We start from the raw sequence: 22,227 nt of genomic DNA on the forward strand, positions 1-22,227 counted from the left end.
TCTGTGTTCCTGTTAATCCTGCAGTGAACTGGCCTCAAGTCACTTGCCACACAGGGCCTTTGAGGGTGTAGCCTGGATTTTGGGTCAGTCAGAGAGTCCCTTTCTGGAGTTTCATGATTCCTCCCTTTACATGCAGTGCTTTTGTGCTGAAGGACTGGTGTGTGCCAAGGAAGGGTGAACTGACTGGGGCCAGTCTGTACCCAAAAACTGGGCTACTCCCAGTTCCTTCATTAGGAAAGGAGAAAACAGGTTGCTTTTCTATTTTATGTAACCATCAGAGAGTGGTATCCAGCCTCACTGGGAGACTCTGCACTGGCTAAGAGGAATATCCATATTCTGGAAATCATTTGCTGCCTCTTATCTTTTACCATTTTAGGAGAGAATCCTTTTTTTGTCTTTTACTGCTAGAACACAATCCTTCCACCTCTGGCAAGCACAGAAAGACACCCATGAAATCATGATGATTTTTTTTTTAATGAAACAAAAAAAGTGTCATCCTCTCTATTTATCTTTAATACTAAAATGCCAAGTGAAGTAATTTATTAAAATCTTTCAGTGACTTCTGCAGCCCCTTAATTCCTAGCCCCTGGCAGAAAGGTGATAGGGTAAATGTTGGGTTGCGAAGCATCTAAAAATGTTCCCTGCAATATTCTTTCTGTATCTAGGACTGGATTCAGTTTGCTGTGTTACCTAGGAAAGTGATTCTTAATCAGAGCTGATGAAAGAGAACTGACTCTGAGATTTGGCTGTACAGACTCAGAAATCTGCCTCAGTGAAGAAAATCGAGGATCAATCCCTGTATTTCATCTTTGTAAACTTCTTATGCAGGCTTCAGATTTTATTTTGCTGCAGTGGCGATTGAAAGTCAGGTCTCCAGTTAATGTAAAAACTTTCTGAGTTGGGGGTAGTGATGATGATTTACACACACATCTTTTTACCATCCAGCCCAGCCTTATAATTGCCTGGTGGTGCTGGTGAAGAAAAGTGAAATGCAATACTGAAAGATGCTTTTATTACCTTTGTGAAAGCACCTTTTAGGACTGCAGGTCTTTTTCCTCTCTTACCAGAAAAGTCAGAATAACTTGATGAGAAAAAGCACCTTCAAGTTTAAAAGCATCCTCCGTTCTGTGTCGGGGGCGATGCACAGGATTCCAGCTGTGCTGGCAGGAGGCTCCCAGCAGCGTGTGACATGTGGTGTGACAGACTTTGCCTGGCTCTGGCTTACGCCCCTTCCTCTGTCTGCTGCACTCCCGGGGTCCCTGCACTTTGGGAAGCTGCCTGGCACGGACAGAGGGGCAGGATGCTCCAGAGAGGGAATTTCATGGGGTGAGATGGATGATTGACAGCAGCACCACTGGGGAGAGTGAGAGAGGGAGGAACAGCGCAGATTCCAGGGTCTGGGAGTCCGAGATGGGAAGTGCGAGAAGGAGGGAGACTGCCTCGTACTGAGGAACAGAATGATTTTCTCCTCTTCCTCTTGAACTCTAAAACTTTAAACACCAAGACCACTGTGGATTTATGCTTTTACAGATCATTGTGGTCCAGACTTTGAAGTAAAAGCAGCTGTGGAGCTCTAGGGGGGTGGTCTATACAGAGTTCATTAATAAGGTAAGTTCTGTTTCTCCTGTTCTTGCTGAAAGAGTGTGTTTTTACATGCACAAGAATATGCAGGTGCAAAATGGCATGCACAGATGCACACCTGGGTGCTTACATTACCTATTTTCACTGTATTCTTAATTTAGGTAATTTTCATATTATCTTCTCTCATACTTAGTTTCTCACAGAATCCTTTTGATTGTTATTCTATTTTTCTTCTCCTTCCTCTAGAGTAAAATGTTTCATCATAGGAATGAAGATGTCAGGGTGCAGCCTTCTGCAGTGTATCTGAGAAATTCAGGAAAAAATTCTGGAAGTTTTGATATTGCACAGCATCATTTATTCTTTTCTCTCCTCCACTCCTTTTGAAGGCATTTGAGTCTTCAGGCGTGTGTGATATAACCAAGGATAATTTCATGATGTAACAGGACTGCTCAGTCTAATGGCATTTTGATAAATATTGTCCTTTTTGGGCTGGTTTTTCCATTAATCTTTTTGGAGTTCTGCACAAACCTGGCATTGCCTTTATTACAGAATGAATTTGGAAGAGAATTAATCACTTGTGTCTTTGGGCAATACCAGGAGCCTAAAACATCGATTGATTTGATACTGATTATCTGATTGGTATTGATTTAATGCTGATTACTAGTTGATTTCAAAGTAAGAAATTAAAATTAGTATCCCAAAAAACTCCCTTACAACAAGAGAGAAAGTGTTTGCAGAAACTTTGTTCACTGACAGAAGGGAACTGCCCAGAGTTGAACAACTGTAGATCAGCACAGGGTTGTGATGGCACTTTGCACCAAAGAATATACAGTTCTTTGTATTTAGCTGAACTCTAAGCATCATTTAATAACAAAATAGCACTGAAGTACTCACCCAAGAATTAGGCATCAATATATCATTGTATTTGCATGCATTTGGGGGATGTTTCTTTGCTGAGCTGGATGCAGACACCCGCTCTGTGTGCCTGCCTGCACCCCAATTTGCAGTGCTGAACTTCCTCAATGGTAAACAGGCAGCAAAAGGACAATTTTAGTATCAGGGTCAGCCTGTAACAAGAGGAGAGAGATCCAGCAGAAAGTTGCATTCCCCGCCCCTGACTCGTTACATGACTGCACATAGATGACTAAGCCGCTCTAATTCAGTTTATGAGCTGGAAAATAGTTGTGCATTTAGTTACCCCAAGCCTTATGTTTTACATGAGAAAGGATCAGATGAGATTTCATGTGTTGGTCTGCCAGGAAGCCACTTGTTCTTCCCTGGGACAGAGTTGGGTGTTTGTGTGTCTCCAGGACATTTGTTTAGTGGACAAATGGGCAGTGATGCTGAAGCAGAGGGACAGGATTTCCTCTGCAATAGGAAACTTCTATGGAAAAGTGCTCCAGGAGCCTAAATGAGATTTCAGGTGCTGTCTCTTGAGATCTGGCATTGCCTTTCTGCTCTTCAGCTGGTCTTGTTTTCATGGCTTTTCCTTGTTGCTAGTTCTCTGGTGGTGCTACACTTGGGGTTTTCTTGGTTAAAACGCCACTTGCTGGGTTACTGAGACTGTTTTTTGTTACTCTCTAAACGATGCCTGGCTGTGACTGCCTTACATTTTCTCCTAGACAGTCTCTGCTGATTATGTAGCTCCCACATTTGAGTGGCATATGCTTTTTTCCCAAGCCAACCTCAGTGAAGCAGGAGTGTGAAATGCTGTGCTGTCACTACCTCAGAAAGATTCAATAAAACCTTTACAGTCTCTCCAGATCCTGTGAAGTGTCTGCCTCTGTTTTCTTTAGCTTTGTTTTGGCTCAGCTCTACAGAGACAGCCAGGTTCCCACTGCAAGTTAAGGAGAAGGGTAGAGCCAGAAATCTGCCAGGTTACTTTGCTGTGGCAGCTTCACAGGGCTGATCTGGTCACTACCAGGACTGCCAGGAAGAATATTGCAAGAAAATATGGCCCTGTCTGCCCCAGACAAGAGCAGGGGCGGGTGCCTTCAGATTCGTGATCAAGGTGAGCTCAAACATGGATGTAAGGAAATTCTGATGTGTCAGTGGGATCCCTGGGAATACAGTGGGAACACAGATCTTTTCCTCCTAATAGGCTGGCTACCAACCCTGAGGAGCTTTGCAGAGAGTGATCAGATCTTGTTGCGGGGTTGTTGCCTATGATGCTTTGCATTTAGGTTGGGTTTATGGACTAAAGCCCAAGCAGAAGGAAATCTTTATTGTTGTTTATCAAACATTTACCTTTACATAGTTCTTAATTTTAATTTCTCAAATTGAGTTGTTTTCAGTGCTTCTTAAATGCCTTCTATTCACCAGAAAAAATAATGTTTGTTTTTGAATTCAGGTTCTTCTGAACTTTATTGATTTCCTCTCACTTTCCTGCACTTAGACCTCTTGCAATTCATGCATATTTTGTGGTATATTATCATGGTGAATTGCAATTTTTTTTTGAGTCATTAAAAGCACTTTTGATGCCCAATTCTTGCCAGTTCAATATTCTCCTACCCTTCTCGATGTGTGTTACCTGTTTAAGGCACTTGAATTTCCTTTCCTTGTGCACAGCCCTGTTCATAATCCATTTTGCATTAGCAAGACTTTTATCAAGGCTGAATGCAGCAGATTATTGGATCTTCACTAATTGCACCCCTAAAATACTGAAATGAATCCCTAATATTATTCTTCCCCAAAAGGATCTACCTGTATCAGATATTAAGGATTTGGGAGGAAAATTATTCTCTCTGACCTAATGATGTAAGTTCTTTAAGAAGTGTGTGATCTCAAGTTTCTTTCTTTGAAAATTTTGATTAACCTCAGGAAAAGTTTACCTCAGGAGGCTGTGAAATTTCCATTATTAGGAATAGTCTGGACGCTCATCTGTAACAACAAAACCAGGATTTAACCTGCCATGAAATCAGATAAGAGCTGAAAGAAACATTCCATTATTTGCATGCCCCAGCACCTTCAGATTCTGTTCCTGAACAAAAAAAACAAAAACAAAAACAAAAACAAAAACAAAAACAAAATATATATACACACACATATATGGCCATTCTCAGGGATATTAGCAGGCCAGAGAGCATTATTTATTGTTTTATTGAGATATGAGAAAACAAACCCACAAATAAATTGTATAATTTGGTTGACTGCAGGCTTGTGGATGCTGTTACATCTTCTGGATATTGAGGACTAATTGTACAACTTTCGAAAACAATAATGCTTGTGGTTTTTCACATCAAACATTGAAAACATAACAAGCTGCTGAGACAGATCTGAAATTTCAGTTTTGATCTCTTTATTGTAAGTGAATCAGTTTTCTTCTGAAGATGCTGTCCTGGGGGAAAAAACCCCCACAATTTCAGATCTCAGAGTATGCCTGCAAAATCTTAGTCTGTCATAGCTAAGAAGTTCATTTGTACTTCACTGTACCTCCCCATCCCTCAGGACACCTTGTGGTTTATAATCATTTTCCAAACCAGCAGAACACATTGTTCTTGCTCGGATCACGGACTTGGGAGCCGTTGCACCAGAACACATCAGTCCATTGGCCCACGTTCCCCTGTAGATACAGATTCCCTCTGTTTTCCTTTGGGGGGAAGAGGTTTAGCAATTTGCTGAAAACTGCACATCAAGTAGAAGGGATGAGACTTGGCAGGACCCTGGGGGTTGCTTTGTGCTTGGTCCTCCAGACCTTTCTGCTCCCTCAGAAGGGTAGGGGACTGTAAGAATTTCCTTCAGGAGATGGGAAAACAGGTAGACTAGGATGGAAATGATGGGCAGTGGCAAAGTCTTGGTGTCTGATGAAATATAAATGGACAAAACCCCAGCCAGGACAGGTTGTGACAGTGGTTTAGAGTTGCTGAGGCAGCAGCTGCCCTAAAGTTCCCACCTTCTCCAGGTGATGTTGTAGAGGAATATGGGACCTAAAGACCTCATACACTGGAGTTTGTTTGGGGCATGGAAAGTCTCTTGCTGTGCCTGCTGTGATGCAGTCACTGGGGGGTCTGCAAACCCCTGAAACCAAATGTCAGTGCCCGGTAAATAATGGAAATAAACTCACAGGGACAGGGTTAGATTGGACATCAGGAAGGAATTCTTTACTGCGAGGGTGGTGAGGCCCTGGCACAGGTTGCCCAGAGAAGCTGTGGATGCCCCATCCCTGGAAGTGTTCCAGGCCAGGTTGGATGGACCTCTGAAGCAACCTGGCCTAGTGGAAGGTGTCCCTGCCCCATGGCAGGGGGTTGGAACTGGATGGTCTCTAATGTCCCTTCCAAACCAAACCATTCTATGATTTTGTGTTTCTGTGATAAATTACAGGTAAAGGTCAGGTCCTTTTGGTTGCTGTCACTCAACTCCTGCAAAACATCATGCTTGTGGCAACTCTGGGTGAAATTTCCCTGGATTTGCCTAAACCTTAGAGAAAACATCAGGTGCTTTGCAGCAAAACCCAAGATTTTCTCCCCCCTCCTTCTGTGCCCTGCCTACAGGAGGAAGAGGTCAGGAAGGTAACCATTGTTATGTGGTCGACTTCTATCCTGAAAGAGGTGGGGATGGCATGCCCTGGCATCCCTCAGGGTAAGAACAGCCTGGCCAAGCCATGAAGGACACGTTGAAACACCCCCAGTGAGAGATGAGAAGAAAGCAGGGAGCAAAATAGACGTAGGGCTGGCAAAGCTGCATTGATTAGGCCAAACAAGAAACCTCAAATCACTTTTTTTTCTTTAATCTCAGAAGTTTTGAGGCTAGGTATTGACATTTTATAGTGTCTGAGTCAGGAGTTTGCATCTCCTGAGGTTGGCTATAGTGGAACAGTTCCATTTTAAAGAATATATTATTTAAAAGTGGAATTGTTTGTATTAATTAAAGATGAGTGTCTGCAGCACTGATATAAGCACGAACTCATTTCTAATAATCAGAACGAGTTGGTTTCTTTTGTTGTGGTTTTAAATCTGTTTTCACAGGCACTGGGCGCCTTCCAGCACAGAATGTGCTGGAAAGAGGGTCAGTAGATGGGCTGGATGGCACCTTGTGGTGCAGTGCTCTCTGCTCCCAGCTTTGGACATTGGAGATGTACCAATGTGGAATCCTTTGGTCTTTTGAGGCAGCAAAACCAAAACCAAACCAGTCCTTGATAACTGGATTAATTCCCAGTGCTTGTCCAAGTGTGCCTACCACTTTGCATGAAGCACTTATGCCATGAAATATCTTTTGAGAACCTGGGTTTTGATCTATGGTTATTAACCAGAATTAAGGAATCAATTATAAACAGGCTTGTCTTATCATTCACTTTCTTCTTTTCCTTTTCCTTTTTCTTTTTCTTTTTCTTTTTCTTTTTCTTTTTCTTTTTCTTTTCCTTTTTCTTTTTCTTTTTCTTTTTCTTTTTCTTTTTCTTTTTCTTTTTCTTTTTCTTTTTCTTTTTCTTTTTCTTTTTCTTTCTTTTTCTTTTTCTTTTCCTTTTCCTTTTCCTTTTCCTTTTCCTTTTTCTTTTTCTTTTTCTTTTTCTCTTTTTCTTTTTTTCTTTTTCTTTTTCTATTTTCTTTTTTTCTTTTTCTTTCTGTTTTTCTTCTTTTTCTATTTTCTCTTTCTATTTTCTTTTTAGTGCTTGAAAAGTGGAAAGCCTTGGAAAAATGAAGGTCCTCAACAGCAGCTGTTTTGCTCTGCAGATCCACTGCTGTGGGTCTGCACTGCCTAAGAAAGTAAAAGTAGCTGCAGACACTCTGACAACCAATCCTTAAGGGGAAGGAAGCACCAAACACTCACATAACCACTTGGGAACTTATTATTGTCACATTTAAAAAAAATTGATTAGGCCAAACACGAAACCTATTATTATTTAGTAATAGTTTTACTTCATAGGACATAGGGTTATGTCCTATGGTTATTAGGTTATTATATACCCAACCAGGACTTTATTTAAAATACCTGAGTGGTGTTTAGCCTGAGATGGGGACCACATACACTGAGGGCAGTGAGGAACTGGTTGCCACAGAAGCTGTGTCTGCCCCATCCCTGGAAGTGTTCAAGGCCAGGCTGGATGGGGCTTGGAGCAACCTGGGATAGTGGAAGGTGTCCCTGCCCACAGTAGGGGTTGGAATGGAATAATCTTTGAAGGTCCCTTCCAACCCAAGGCATTCTATGATTCTGTGATCTGAGTGTCGCTTTTCTCTCACCCCTGCCCTTCCAGTGCTCCTGTGGGATGTTGCCTTAGGTTGTTTGGGCAGATCTTCTGTGACAGGTAGAATTGAAGCATTTTCTTGGTATCAGCAGACCAAAAGTTGTTGTTCCAAAAGCTCTGTTTCTCTCTTGTGGGAGAAACATGAGGCATACCAAATTTCCTGTTTTATATCATTATTAGCGCAAAAGCAGCAGTGGGATGTGATGGGATGGAGCACAGTGCACACCTGAAATGTAGAACATGTTAAACTTTTAATTTAGTGCATTCAAAGTGATGTTTCCTCTTCAACAGGTGGGAGTGAATCCACTGTAAAATAACCAGCAGCCTGGTGTTAAACAAGCCTACTAAGGACAAAAGACAGATTTCCAGTCTACAGCTTGAATCTTCAGGATTTAGCCCTAAACTGAGATTAAACAAAACCCATTTTTCTTAAGAGAATTTCTTCTACTACATTAGGAGATTAAAAAAAGAAAAAAAAAAAAAGAAAAAGGATGGTGCTCTGTAGCTGTTTTGAAATAAGTTTTCTGATCATTATTATTTGTGTTCCTAAATAAAGTGTCTGGTTGGACTATTGGGAAATACTTGGCTAAGGATGTATGTCGTAGCTGTGAGTTTTGACAGTCACCATGGTCCGTGTCACCACTGCAGCAGCCAGGATGGTGTGGCAGGATGAGGAAATGCCCACTGGGACCTTTGCCTGTGCTTCCACAGCCCCAGACTATGAAAGGAGCTCCTCAAAATATACCCAGGGAAAGTTTAGGATAGAAATGATACTTGACAGTGTGAGCTGGGACCCAGCAGACACTGAGAGCTGACTGACTTAGCTGTGAAGACACTGAGAAATGGATGTCATTGGACAAATTAAAGGAAGACATAATTACCTCTTTTCCTCTTAAAAAGATAGTAATTACTGGCACTAATTAATGATTTTAGCTTTTGTCTTTTACTGACTCTGATAAAATTATTCATAGTTTTATTGTTTTTAACATATCATGAGAGAGCAGAAAATTATTTTCTTAATACAATTGATAGTGTTATCACTTTAGCTGTATTAATCTTTCAAAACGAGCCCTACTGACTCTTGCTATGGACATCTTTTGTTTCACTCTGCCATTTATCCCTTGATAAATTAATCTGCCTTTACAAATAATTGCAACACTTGTCTGTGGGCCATGACTTTGGAAATAATATTTGATTTCTTGTGCTCTCTTGTCAAGTACATTAAAGCATCCCTGCCACAGTAACTTCCACAGAGGATTTTGGCAGCATCTGAGAATAGTTCAGTTTCTGGGATTCCTATGGCACTCACTACACACTGCTGCTTCCCATACTAAATAACTTTTTTCATTGAGCTACAACATTATTTTAGTTTTTTCATATTTTTTTAATAGTTGGCATTAATATTTCCTTCATTTGCCTGCAAATTTACAAAAATGCATTCTGTACCTCATACCAGTTTGGCTGTTGTACATAAATTGAGTACATTCATTTTTGGCTGGCTAACATGAGCACAGTGATTGTTTTCTTACTAATTTAGGTTAATTACTAATTTATATTTCTTACTAAGTTAGATTCTTACTAACTTAAAGACTTCAGATTTTGCCACTATGTACCCATATTTGTCTAAGCCCCATGTAAGAGGACACAATAATTTGAACCTGGGTTGGTACACCTCCCGTTTGTAGCTTCCCAAAATGTTTTAGGAGTTCACATGAACTTGCAAGCTATGAGGATTGGTACTAGCATGGATCACTGGTGTTTCTATTAAAATAGTATTTTATAGTCCCTGTTGCTGACTCATTTACTTTTAGGAGCTGTGAGTCAGAAGATTTATGACGTTTATGAAGCATTTAATACTGTGATACCTTATAAAACACATGTATAAATAAAATCAACAGAGTTGGCAGTTCAAATCTTGGTTCCTGAAATAATTCATTTGTGAAAATGCACATCCCCTACATTTGCTAGGCTTCTCCTTCTAGTACGAAAGTTATACCTTTCCATATTTTTTTACCCAATATTTAGACACTAGATGCTGATTAGGATTATGGCTTTTCTTGATTTGGAATTATGAGAGTATTAATTACTCTGCTCTGTTAATTACCTCCTTTTCCATTTTATGAACTCTAAAAGTGAAGTTGATGCTGGAATAAAACTTCATTTTGGGGGGCACAATTAATTCCTGTCTACTCAGGATGATGAATTTCTTTTAAGGCCATAATCAAGTATTAGCCTCCTGCATTATATTTCACTGTAGCACTTTTTGTGTAAATCAAGTGGAGTTGGTTTTTATCTTCTTATATCTGGAACTTATTCTTAATTCACCAGACATGATTTAAAATAATAAGGAATGTTTGCATACCTACTTGGAAGTTAGACATTAATTTCCTTTTAGTTTTGTTGAAAATTTTCAAGAAATAATGTGCTCTCTCTACGTAAAGCTGAGATAAAGTGTTTTTTCTTCAGCAACCAGAGAGGACAGTCTGTCACAACATTAACATTTGCAAGCAGGTAAACAACTTATATCAAATGAAGCAGGAAAATTTTCCATGTCTATGTGGACCAGAGAGGGCTCCCTCCTGTCCCAAGGCTGTGATTTCTCTGACAAACCCGCACCTTTGCTTCAAGGCAGATTTAAAATCCAGTGTCTGGACTTTTGGATGGGTTTAGCATACATAGAAGTTGAAACTTCCTATTTAGAGCTCCTTTTTTTGTGTTTGTAAGTAGCAAAACATTGTCCTTGTGAGCCACCTGATACTGACTTGAGTGGGAGATTCTGCTGTGGCTTAAAAGAGGAACTTGCCATTAAACATTTTGGTATGTGTATCAAACCCAAATTGTGCTGACAGGTCCCAGATGTGCTTTTCCATTTGCATCACTTCAGCCATCCACGTGGTTCAAATGCTGCAGCCACAGAGGAGCTGTGGGACTGTGCAAGCTGGGGGATAGAAAAGCATCAGGGTCCTTTTAAAGGCCAGGTGGAATCTGGATCAAGGCCTGTGGCATGATAGGATGGACAGGATGATCCTGATTATTTCCTAGATTCATGCTTTTGGCTATCCTTTTATACAAGATGGTCTTTTTAGACTGTCCAGGTTGTTGTACCACAGTATCTGATCCAAATTTAAATGGCTGCTCTGCTGTCTGGAACAGTGATTTTTTTTTTTTTAATAAACTAATTTTTAAATAAATCAGCCTTTTTTTCTTTTAATTAAAAAAAGAAAAAATTCCAATGAAACTGCTGAACTTTAAATATTTGATGCTGCTTGGAGCCACATGCCTGGGTGACTTTTTGTTCTCTCCCATGTCTAGAGTAGCAGTGTGCCTTCGTGATTCAATCCCCTTCAGTAAAATCTTTTTTTTTTTTTTCCAAAGCTAGAAGGACAGTGGGGAGAGGGTTGTGAATGCTTTAGGTGTACATGGGTGTACTTGGCCACACAGGTCTGTTATTGACAAGACTGCCTGTTGGGGTCCCTCCCCCGCCGTGTAGCCCTGGGAGAGGGGCCCTGAGGGCACAGACACGGGGTTTCCTGCCCCTGCTCAGCCTCGTTCCCATTGGTTGGTTTGTGTTCCCTGCGCGGGCAGAAGGACCCTTGGTCCCGTGACTGGAACAGTTCCTGAGCAGAGCCCCGGCCATGCGGCTGGAGAAATAAACATCTCTCTGAAACAGCTATCAAGAATCTGTCTGTCCATATATATTTCTTTTCCACGGGACTCCTGGTTTGATATATGCGTGTTGCAGTATCCCCACTGCAACAACTGCCTGTCTTCAAGATGCAGAAGAGAGAGCAAATGAGTAAAATAATGAAACATTTTTTTCTTCTCATTTAGTGTCCCTCCAGGTTGAACTTCTGAGGGGAAAAATTTAGAGCTTCACATCTTGTCCCAGGTCCCACAACAAAAGATATGGAAGCCCTGAGCCAAGTGCTGAGTTCTTGAGTGCCACTCCTGCCCCACCAAGCACTGGCAAGAGGAATTAGGGTGTCTGAATGCCCTCAATATTTCCTGGCTGCGTGGTTTCAAACACGGCAGAAATATTTTTGTCTTATGCAGGAGTTCCTCACTTTACTTCTTCAGTTGTCCTGGAGGGATAACTTTCATGAGTTTTTGCCAGATTCCCATTTTCCCATACCAGGGTTCACTTTATTTATATTAGCATATTTAACCCCAATAACCCATTTCCACACAAAAGAGAATGGAACAAAACCCCAACAAGCCTTCCTAGATGAGTCTATTATTTAATACTCCTGCTGCTTCATGATTCCTGCAGCAATTATAGTTTATAACCATGGCCATGAGAAGTTATTTGCTTTGGAACACAACACCTAAGGAACTCTAAGGAGAGTTTGTGGATGTAATTTGCAGGGCTGCCATCTGCAGACATAATGCCCCTGAGGATACAAAGAAATTGCTTGGACTGTCTTGCTGATGATTCCCAGTTTCTTGTCATCGTGAGTGTATGGAGAAAGACAAGTAGCACAGACTCAGCTCCAGCTTTCCCCCAGTCCTGTCACTGGTCATGAGAGTGAAGAAATCAGCCCCTGCCCCTCCTCTTCCCTTCATGAGGACATTGAAGCCCCCACTGAGGTCACCCCTCAGTCTCCTCCAGGCTGAACAGACAAAGTGCCCTCAGCTTCTCCTCACAAATCTTCCCCTCCAGACCCTTCACCATCCTCGTGGCCTCCTCTGGACACTGCCCAATAGCTTGATGTGTTTTTCATATTGTGGTGCCATGTGAATAATGATGTTCTTGGATAAAGTCAGTCATGAAGTAAATCATGGCAGGATGCTTTATGCAATTTTGAGTTATATCCTGAAATGCCCTGGGAAGTGTCAGAGCAGAACTGAAGATGGGAAGATGCATCCTGTGTATGAGCAAAAATATCTGCCCATTTTGTAACAGCTGATGTGATCTATTGTAAACTCTGTTCTTTTGTTTTTCAGGTGCTTAACTGGACATGAGTGGGATGGCATCAGATCACAACAATTCCTCCCAGGAAGAATACATCCCACACTATCTCCAAAAGGAAGACCCCTTTGCATCAAAGCTTTCTAGAGAAGCTGATATCATAGCTGGCTTTTATTTGACAATAATTGGTAATGATTTTATAACTGGTCTTTGAAATATGACCGTACCACTGCATCCTTGCAGCTCTCAGAAAGGAGGCAGAAATTGCTGTTCATTAGATGTGTAATTACATAGTTTTTCATATTAGAAAGAAAAATCTAGGAGGGAGGGGAGAGAATGTGTTAGAAATATGGTGTCAACAGTTAATGTCAACAGATAATGCTGCTGCAGGTAGCCAAATAACAGTAGACATTCCAGAAAAAAGTGAAGAAATAATATATTTTTTTTTTTAATAACTGGGAGGTTGCTACCCTGCAGTTTAATTTTCCCTGGGCAGAATAGGGTTTTCCTCACTATGCCATGTGGGTTTTATGGCCTGTTTTCAAAGCCTATGCAGCAGTGAACACCCTCAGATGTGCTCATGTGACCCTTGCTCAGCTCCTGGCATCATCTGTCCTCTGTTACATGTTATACTGAGCAATATTTTCTGCCTAGCACCCTCCCTATCCTTTTGTGTTTGAGCCCATTACCAGGTTCCAAGTGACCTTGCATGCAGAATAAATACAATTATCTGTTGGTTAGTGCACACCCATGATACCTGGGACTGATTTATCTTTAAAGTTTTCACATGCCAAGGAGTTATCATTCAGCAGGAAAATGCTGGTCTCTATTTCTTCTAGGGATAAACTGGTCCTTTTTCTTGACAATTTGCCTTCTTTGCTTTATGGAGGAGGGCAGAGTTATATCTTTTTGTGTCCATATTTGCCTCAACACCTGAAGGAACAGCCTGAAGTTGTGTCGGGAGAGGTTTAGTTTGGATATCAGGAAAAGGTTCTTCACCCAGAGAGGGGCTGGGCACTGGAACTCCCCAGGGCCGTGGTCATAGCACCAAGCCTGACAGAACTCAAGAAGTGTTTGGGCAAAACTCTCAGGCACATGGTGGGATTGATTCTTGGGATTGTGCTCTGCAGGGCCAGGAGCTGGACTTCGATGGTCCTTGTGGGTCCTTTTCAACTCAGGATATTCTATTCTATTCTATTCTATTCTATTCTATTCTATTCCATTCCATTCCATTCCATTCCATTCTTCTTTATATATTTTAAATTCCTTTATGCTTTATGGTCTTAGTTCATGCAGATTCTCACAGCTCAACAGCTGTTTTCTCAATAAAGCTGAGCTAAGGACATAGGACTGTTCTACAAAACCTAGATTCCAGGTATCAGAAGACAAGGCTGGATACAGAGTGCACAGTGACTTTTTGACATTTATTGCAGTTTTGATTCATTGTCTTGTTCAACCAGTTCTGCACAAAGATCTGTCAGTTAGTCCTGCTTTTGTGTTTCTCATTCACTGCTTTAGATCCCTCCCTTCTACTCTCTTTTACTGCCTTTCCACTGACTGATCTAAGTAATGTACTCTTTTCCACAGGTAGAGGAGTTTTCTATTATTATTTCCCTTCTATTTATGTTTCTGCTTATTTCTCATTTCTCTTCTGCTTATGTCTTTATTGAAAAAATAATTCAGAGCAGCAGAAGTGACAGGCGAAGCTGTATCTCAGTGCTGTTCTTGGTATTCATATACTGTTTTGTAGATATCCTCACTTCTCACATATGTATTTTTTTTTCTGTTGCTCTGTAGACAGAGGTCTTCACTGAACTGCCCAAAACAACCCCCACTTCTGGTCTTTTTTCACTTGGTTAAGTAAATTTAGCTTTAATCCCAGGAAATATGTCTGATAGATGATTCTTCCGAATATACACTGTGCTGCCTTGTTATATTCACTGTATTTAATGTAGGTTTATCCTGTTCCAAAAATTATCCATGTCAGGTGTGAAACATCTTGAAAAACACAGACATAATCAAATTAAGGCAAGGAACAGGAATCAAAAATTTCCAGTGAAAAGCCAAAAGCCAACCGTAAAGGAACAGACTCTTGGGAGTAGTGTGAGGAAACTGAAAGTATAATTTTAAAAGGTCTCATAATCGTTTTGATATTGGACTTGTGAACTCATTGTATCCAGTGTCCTGAGCCAGGGTAGTTCAGGCCACAGCTGTGCTGTACCTGTACATAGCTGTACACATCATATCCTACCTTTAGCTCTCTTACTTTATTTGTAAAGTGTTTGTTCTGCGTTGCATTTTACTTGGTTAATTACTTTGCCTTGTGGGCATCACAAACTCCACTAGCAGCTTTCATTAGAGCCACTTATGGTCTTCATTTATTCATATTAATTATGTATTTGCATCTTCCTTGGACTTGGATCCATAGAATAAGGATATTAGTAAAAATTTCTTCACTGGAAAAATGGTTCAGCTTTGGAATGGGCTGCCCAGGAATGGTGGAATCATTAGCCCTGGAAGTGCTCAGAAAATGAGTGGAGGTGGCGCTTCATGATATGGTTTGGTGGGCACGGTGATGTTCAGTCAAAGGTTGGACTTGATCATCTTGGAGGTCTTTTCCAACCTTAATGATTTTATGGTTCCGTGTCTGTGTTGTTTCATTATAACTTGTGATTCAGACTAAACCTGTCACATTTTTCCACTGAACTTTCCCTACTCCTTTGCAGATCCCGTTCAAGAAATTCTGGCCCCTCCTGAGGATGGACTCTGTGGACAGGGAGGGACAGCAGGGAGAGGGAAGCAGGAGGTAGGAAGCCAGGACTGCTTTTGTGCATCTTTTTGCACTTGAGCTGTGTAAGGTGCAGTGAGTTTAAAATTTCTTTCAAAAAGGAGAAGAAGATTAAGAGTGAGTGAACAAGAATGGATCTTATCAGGAAACTCAGCAGAGCTTTTAGGGTCAGACTGGTTGTACAGCTGAAGTATTGCAGTTTGAAAGAGAAAAATATTTTTTTTGTCTTTGAAAAAAATCAGGAGTCTTGACTAGTCTGTGATAAATTCTCCTTGAGTGCATGATCTTTTGTCCTGAATAATTCATTTCCATGTGTACCTTTCTAATTGTCTAGGAAAAAAAAACATCAGACTATGCTCATGGTTATAAGAATCCAGTTCTTTTGTCTTTGTCACTTCCCCCACCAGCTTTTTCATCACTGCCTTGATTGATTCACTGTACAGCCATGTAGGGTGACAAACTCCTGAGCAGGGACCCGCTGGCTGTCAGCTCCTCTGAACCCCCTTGGCAAGTCACTATTGATTTACAAACTGTTGCTGCACACTTCCCCAGCCTGTTATGAAACAGCTTAATTGAAAACAAAATCCTAAACTATCTTTTTTTTAAAAAAATTTTATTTTCTCTGATGGTTTAGTGCTGCTGTCGGGTTGGACAAGTAAAGCTTACTTCTTCAGTTTCCCCTCTCACTGCAGGTTGTGTCTCAGCCTGGCTCTCTCTCTGCAGGTGTCACTTTTTTTGTTATCACATCCTTGGCTCTTTTTTTGTATATGTGTAACAGTGCCATGATGCCATGGACAGTTCTCCTAGCAAAGAGCCTTTATTTTATATCTGAAGAGTCTTTTTCCCCTGTTTCCATCCTAGCAGAGCTGGGATCCTCTTCCAGCAAGGGCTTCAGCTGACTTCTGGGAGTCATTTAACAGCAGGAGAAATGGAGCATTAGATGCCTCATCTAAGGAGATTATAAACTTTTGATCACCAAGGAGTTAAAAAAAAATTCAAATAAGCAATTGTCAGATGCAGGCATAGACAAAAGGCAACACAAATTATCAGTAGACCCTTTCCAGGTATGGGATTAGGAGGTCAGTGTGCTGGAGCTCTCTGAAACATTGATACTAATAATGAGCAGTGGCTTCAGAGCAACTTGGCAACTTCAGAGCTGCTTGGCTGATAGAGATGTCTCTCTAGACTGCCAGTAAGTTGAAAAAGATTCAGGAAAATGTCAAATGCTTTCAAAAAGTGTTTCAAACTGGATGCTGGCACTCTAGTTATCCTAAATATCACTGGAGAGAAAAATGGCATTAAGAGAGAAAAGGACTAAAATATATGAATAACGCTCACAGCATTGAGATTCATTCACTCAGCTGCAAGGAAGAAAATTATTAATATAAATGCCTCTATCTGCTTATCATTCAGATTAAGTTTGCAAAGCCATACAAGTAGGTTGTTCTTAAAATTTAATTCACCAAGGGTAAATCAAATTTGATGAGAAAACCTAAGATCAATAATAAGCCAGCTTCTGTCCTTTGGTTTATTTTTAAAAACAATATAGAAAGCAATGCTGTTAATATAAAAATAAAAAGAGTTTCCAATAAGTGTCACATTTAATACTGAAAAATTCAAAATCAAAGTATTTTTCTCCTGAGTTTGGCAAACTTTTGGTTCTACAGTCACTCATATTTCTTGATAAATTGGTTTTAGTCTCTGGGAATCATTTCCCTCTCTGCGTCATGGATGTTCCCAGGTTGGGTTTCTTGGTTTTGTGAGGACAAGGTACCTTTGCAAGGGGATCATTCCTTTGATGGACCAGAGTAAATAATAAAATGCCCATTTAAATACTGGATTATTTATTACTGAATTACCAAATTAATCAGTAAATAAATGAGTACCCATTTAATTAATGAGCTTCAGTTCCTGAGGTCTGGCCTGCCAGAAGACTCAGATGAAAATGACATGGTATTCAAAGGTACAATATTTGGAGAAGGTAGCATTGCTGAGAGGCTGGGGGGCTGCTGGGGTCTTCTGGAAACAGGGTTTGCCCCAGCAGAGCCCCGAATACAAGACAGCACAAAGGGTAACTTTGATGCCTCATCAACCAAGGAAAGTTGGGTTGTTTATGACTTTTTTTGTAGGAGTGTGACAAGTTGGCCTCAGCTGGTAGCCAAGCACCCAGGACAGCCCTCACAGTGGGACAGGGAGGAAACAGGCAGAGAAAAAGCTGTGGAAATGAAGACAGGGTGAGGATAAAGACAGGAAGATCCATTCCCAGTTACTGCAGTGGGCAAGCAGGCTCCTTGAGGGGAATAAATTCAGAATCATGGAATTACAGAATGATTTGGGTTGGATGGACCTTAAAGATCATCTTGTTCCAACTCTCATCACGTGGTTCCAACCCCAAAGCTTAACATTTAATTACTCATTTAGGTAGTGAGAAACAAAGGTGTCAAACCTAAAATACTTATGGAAAACGCCTTTCCTCACCCTTTCTAGGGCTGAACTTCTCTCCAACATTTCCCTCATTGCTGTTGTAGGTCCCTTTGGTGAGGCAATGGCAGCACAGGCACTCTTTGCTCTTCACTTTTTTCTTCTGCCTTTCCCTCCTTCTCACGTCTCACATGTCTCCCCTGATCTGGTGTGAGGCTCAATGGACCGTGGTCCTGCTGGGTTTTTCACCTTCAGGTGTGACTCTTGCTCCATGAGAGGGATATTGTGTGCTGTCCTGTGTTTCCACAGCAAAGCTCTCACTTTCACCTTAAACTCTTTCAAACATGAATTAGTGAAGACACATTTTCTTAAAGGGAACTGGAAACTCTACAGTTTTTTGTACCGGTGTGATTAATTACATGGCAGATGAACCACTTGCAGTGGACCTGCAGGTCCTTGGGTGGTGATGTGGAAAAAATGATGTCAGCCAATATGAGAATGATCCCTGCTCATGCACTGAATTCCACCTGGAAGTTAAAATCAGATTAATCAGATCTATTTTATAATTTTTTTTTCTTATGATAGAAATCAGTTTTAATGCAAGATTTAAGCTTTGATATTAATATCTTAATTTAAATTATATTAGAAATGTATCCCTCAACATCTGATTATTTATTTAATAAAGTTAAGGTTGGTCAGATTGTGGTCCCTGTGATTACAGAGAGCTGAATTTCATGCCTGTGGCTGTGTAATTGTTTAAGTGAAAGCTGGGTTGGTCAGAGCAGAGGGATTCTGGGGTTTCTGTGGTGAGCATTCCATCAATGGCTGTGCAGGCTCAGCTGGTGAAGGCAATGCCCTATTGCAGAGGGGAAAACAGCATTTGCTGTGGGAGGGACGTGTCTGCAGTCGAGGTCTCTGTGAGCTGCACAATGACACAGAGGAGATCACATTTCAGAGTAAAATGCCCAGCCTTAGGACCACAGGTTCAGGCTGAAAACATCAGGGAATTTCACAAGGATGGGATATTGCTGTTTTTGAGGAGGATTCTAATTTGAATGTTGTTTTGTTTTCCATTATTACAGGGATCCTTTCAACTCTGGGAAATGGGTATGTTATTTTTATGTGCTCAAAGCGAAAAAAGAAGCTGAGACCTGCTGAGATAATGACTGTTAATTTAGCAGTGTGTGATCTGGGCATTTCAGGTAATTTCATGTTTTTATTTTCCCTCGTTTCTACTGTCTCACCGTTCTGCCTGGCAGCAGCAAGAGACATTCCTCTGGAAGTCATGGGAGCACCACATGCCTTTTGCTACTGATATTTCTGCTCTATTATTTGCATGTAAATAACATGGGAGGATGGAAAACAACATTCCTGAACAACTTGATGGGAAGAAATGAACAGTACAGAGGAAAAATTAGGGTTGATTTTATCAAACAGTCAGAGCTCCTGTTCACCCCAGCACTGGGCAGGTCTCCAAAGGCAGCTTCCATGTGCATCTGGCACAATAACCACAAAATATCTTGGTATTACAGGTGCAGAAAATTATGTTTTCTTGCCGCAGGGTGAAATAGAAAGAACCCAAGTGCCTCAAAAATACACATTTAGCCAAATAATTGGAAAATGCCAGTGGCCATCGGCCCATCAAAGCTAATAGTTTTCTCTCTAGTGACTGTCCTCCTTTGTCTCTGGATCAGAAAAAATAAGCATTTGTGTCAATCTGTAGAGTATGAGCAGTAACAGCCAACTGGGAGGATTTTTATTTCAACCCCACAGTCTGGATGTCCTGGCATGTGAGGAGGGAGCTTTGGAGAGGTTTATGCGGAGTTGCAGAGATGGTTGTTTTGGCTCTTGACATGAGACTGATTCAGCTGCTCACAGGGAAATACAAGGAAAGGGCTGGATGTCCTTTAGAAAAGGATATTTTGGATGGCAGACAATCCAGCGGGTATCAGAATCCAGCTGGCTCTGGGATCTCCCCAGTGCCATATAAATGGAATTCTGTTCCCATGCTTGCAGAGTCATCTGTCCCCTATGTGCTGTATGTGCTGGGACCTCTGCCCTCAGCTCCAGTGCACCCTTTTCCTAACTGTTGCAGTGCTAGGTTTGGTTTAGCAAGCTGCAGCTTTCCCTGGGAGCTCAGCAGGGCTGCTTGGGGCGGGGCAGACATTCAGTCCTCCCGCAGCCCTTTTCGGATGGCTCCACGGTTTGGCTCCATCCAGCTATCAGCTTTACAACACAGTGATGGCGAAGGAGGTGAGGAGGATCCCTCCCTGAGGGCTTCTGAGGACCTTTAATGTTCCACCTTGCTCAGGTGGTTCCCAGGGGCAGAGAGACCTCCTGATCCGGATGCAGGGGGGTTTTGTCAGGTCACGGGGGGTGGTCCATGGGCGGAGTTGGGGTACAGGAACCAATAGGGAGAACCCGAGGGAGTGGCCAGGACTAGGGGAAGGGGAAAGTGGGGAGGTAACAATGTGAAAGGCATTTAACAAATGAATCAGTGGGAAATACACCACCACACCTAAGCTTGTCTCTGCCAGATGCTTTTGCTCTCATTCAAATGCCCAAACTATCACTGAACAATATAAAGTGATGGTTCCCAGCCTCCCCAGACTGATGCTTGTTTGAGCTCTCACGGCACAAGACCAAGGAGATGCTCATCCCTACACATTCCAGTGGTTGTGGTCAGTAAACTTGGACTTCTGAAGGAAATACTAATTCAGTAGAAGAAAGATGTTGGTATAAATATCACTGCTACCACGTAGAGAAATTCCAATGTTTTCTTTGGCATTTCTGCCATGGAGACACTATTTCCATCTCACAACAATTAGAAGTTAAGGAAAAAACCCCAGACTAGCTTATTCCTCTCCTGTGATATTCCCATTTTCTTTGTGTTTTAAGAATCTGTCTTATAAGGCTCCTGTTTGACTCCTATGACAGTCACCCCAATGAGAGGGAGTGTTTCAGGAGAATTTCCCCAGTTTTATATTTTGAATGTTGCCCAGAGCAGCTGTGGCTGCCCCATCCCTGGAAGTGTACAAGGCCAGATTGGATGGGGCTTGGAGCAACCTGGTCTAGTGGAAGGTGTCCCTGCCCATGGCAGGTGGTGGAATGAGATGAGCTTTAAGATCTCTTCTAATCCAAAATATTCAGTGATTTTATGACTTGATGAATTTTAACAGGTATCTTCTAACCAAAAAAACCCTATGTCCTAACCATGGACCCATCTTAGTGTGAGGGCTGCTGATTTCTCTGTTAGGGTCTGTTACCAACTCATCACTTGGTCACCTTGCTTTCTTCCCTGGGAAATCACTCCATCTGTGTGTTTAAATTTTGGAATTAAAAATAGTGATTGGCAGAGCCATGCATGGTTTTTCTGCCTTCTCTAATTTTTTTTTTATTAATGGAAGGTGCTAAGTTGGGAAATGTGACACATTCTGTGTGCTGAATGAATTGAAGATAGGATTTTTTATCTCAAATCTTCATATTTCACACACTTGTCTTAACAACTTTTATAAGAACAGAGTTCTGCTTCCTGCAGATTTCCACAGGATGGCACCAGCCCCTTGTTCAAAGCTGCATCAGGCTCATTTCGCACTGACACCGTGCTCTGGGCTGCTCCAAGTCCTGGGGCTGAAATTTGATTTTGTGCCAACAAAAGTGTCGGACTTTAAAGCTGGCAGTTATTTATATGACTAAAGTTGCTGAGTGTTAGCACAAATCCTAGACTTTGCCATATTGAATGTTTTTCTTGAAACCTTAATCACTGAGGTCAGCTTTTGCTTGAAAAATTAAAAATGCATTTATTCAGCTTGGAGAAAAGCACATCAGAGAAAAGCACAGGCAGAACTTTCCTTACAGGTTTAGGCTGAAGGAAAGTAATCCAAATACACCTTTTTTAAAAACACATCTCATTTTGAAGGGTTTTCAATCCTGATGCTTTTGGCATAGAAGGTGGAGCAAAGGTAACTTTCTGCAAGATTCGGTTTTGGTAGAAATGCTTTAATTTTCTGTTAAGAATGAAAAGAGAATGCATGGTTTTGCATCAGTTCAATGTAAAATGCAATGATTTTAGGAAAAATCAAGAATATTTTCCTACAGATCACTTCAACAAAATAGAGATTTTTGTCTTGGCTTTTATGAATAGCTTACCTTGTGGGGAATACAGTTTGCAAGATCATTTTTGCTCTCTTCATAAACCAATTCACTGAGCTTCTATGACGTTACTGACACTGTAGTTCAGCCAGGGAATCCAGCCCAGAGCAGCTGAGACGTTTTCAAATCCATGAGGTGCTCTTGTAAGAGATGGTCCGAAGATCCCTCATCTGCCTCACGATCATCGCCGAGGACAGA

At 41.3% G+C, this 22,227-nt stretch overlaps 1 protein-coding gene across 1 annotated transcript in view; it reads left to right on the forward strand.

Moving 5' to 3' along the window:
• Nucleotides 1-1,285: 1,285 nt before the first annotated feature.
• Nucleotides 1,286-22,227, forward strand: part of LOC125324045 (opsin-5-like) — a 37,220-nt gene continuing 16,278 nt past the window's right edge. The window contains exons 1-3 of the mRNA XM_048299571.1: nucleotides 1,286-1,608; nucleotides 12,704-12,856; nucleotides 18,960-19,079. Coding sequence (XP_048155528.1) covers nucleotides 12,718-12,856; nucleotides 18,960-19,079 — 259 coding nt within the window. The 5' untranslated portion in view covers nucleotides 1,286-1,608; nucleotides 12,704-12,717. The remainder of the gene's footprint in view (nucleotides 1,609-12,703; nucleotides 12,857-18,959; nucleotides 19,080-22,227) is intronic.

Source organism: Corvus hawaiiensis, chromosome 3, assembly GCF_020740725.1.
Source record: "Corvus hawaiiensis isolate bCorHaw1 chromosome 3, bCorHaw1.pri.cur, whole genome shotgun sequence".
Classification (NCBI taxonomy): domain Eukaryota; kingdom Metazoa; phylum Chordata; class Aves; order Passeriformes; family Corvidae; genus Corvus; species Corvus hawaiiensis.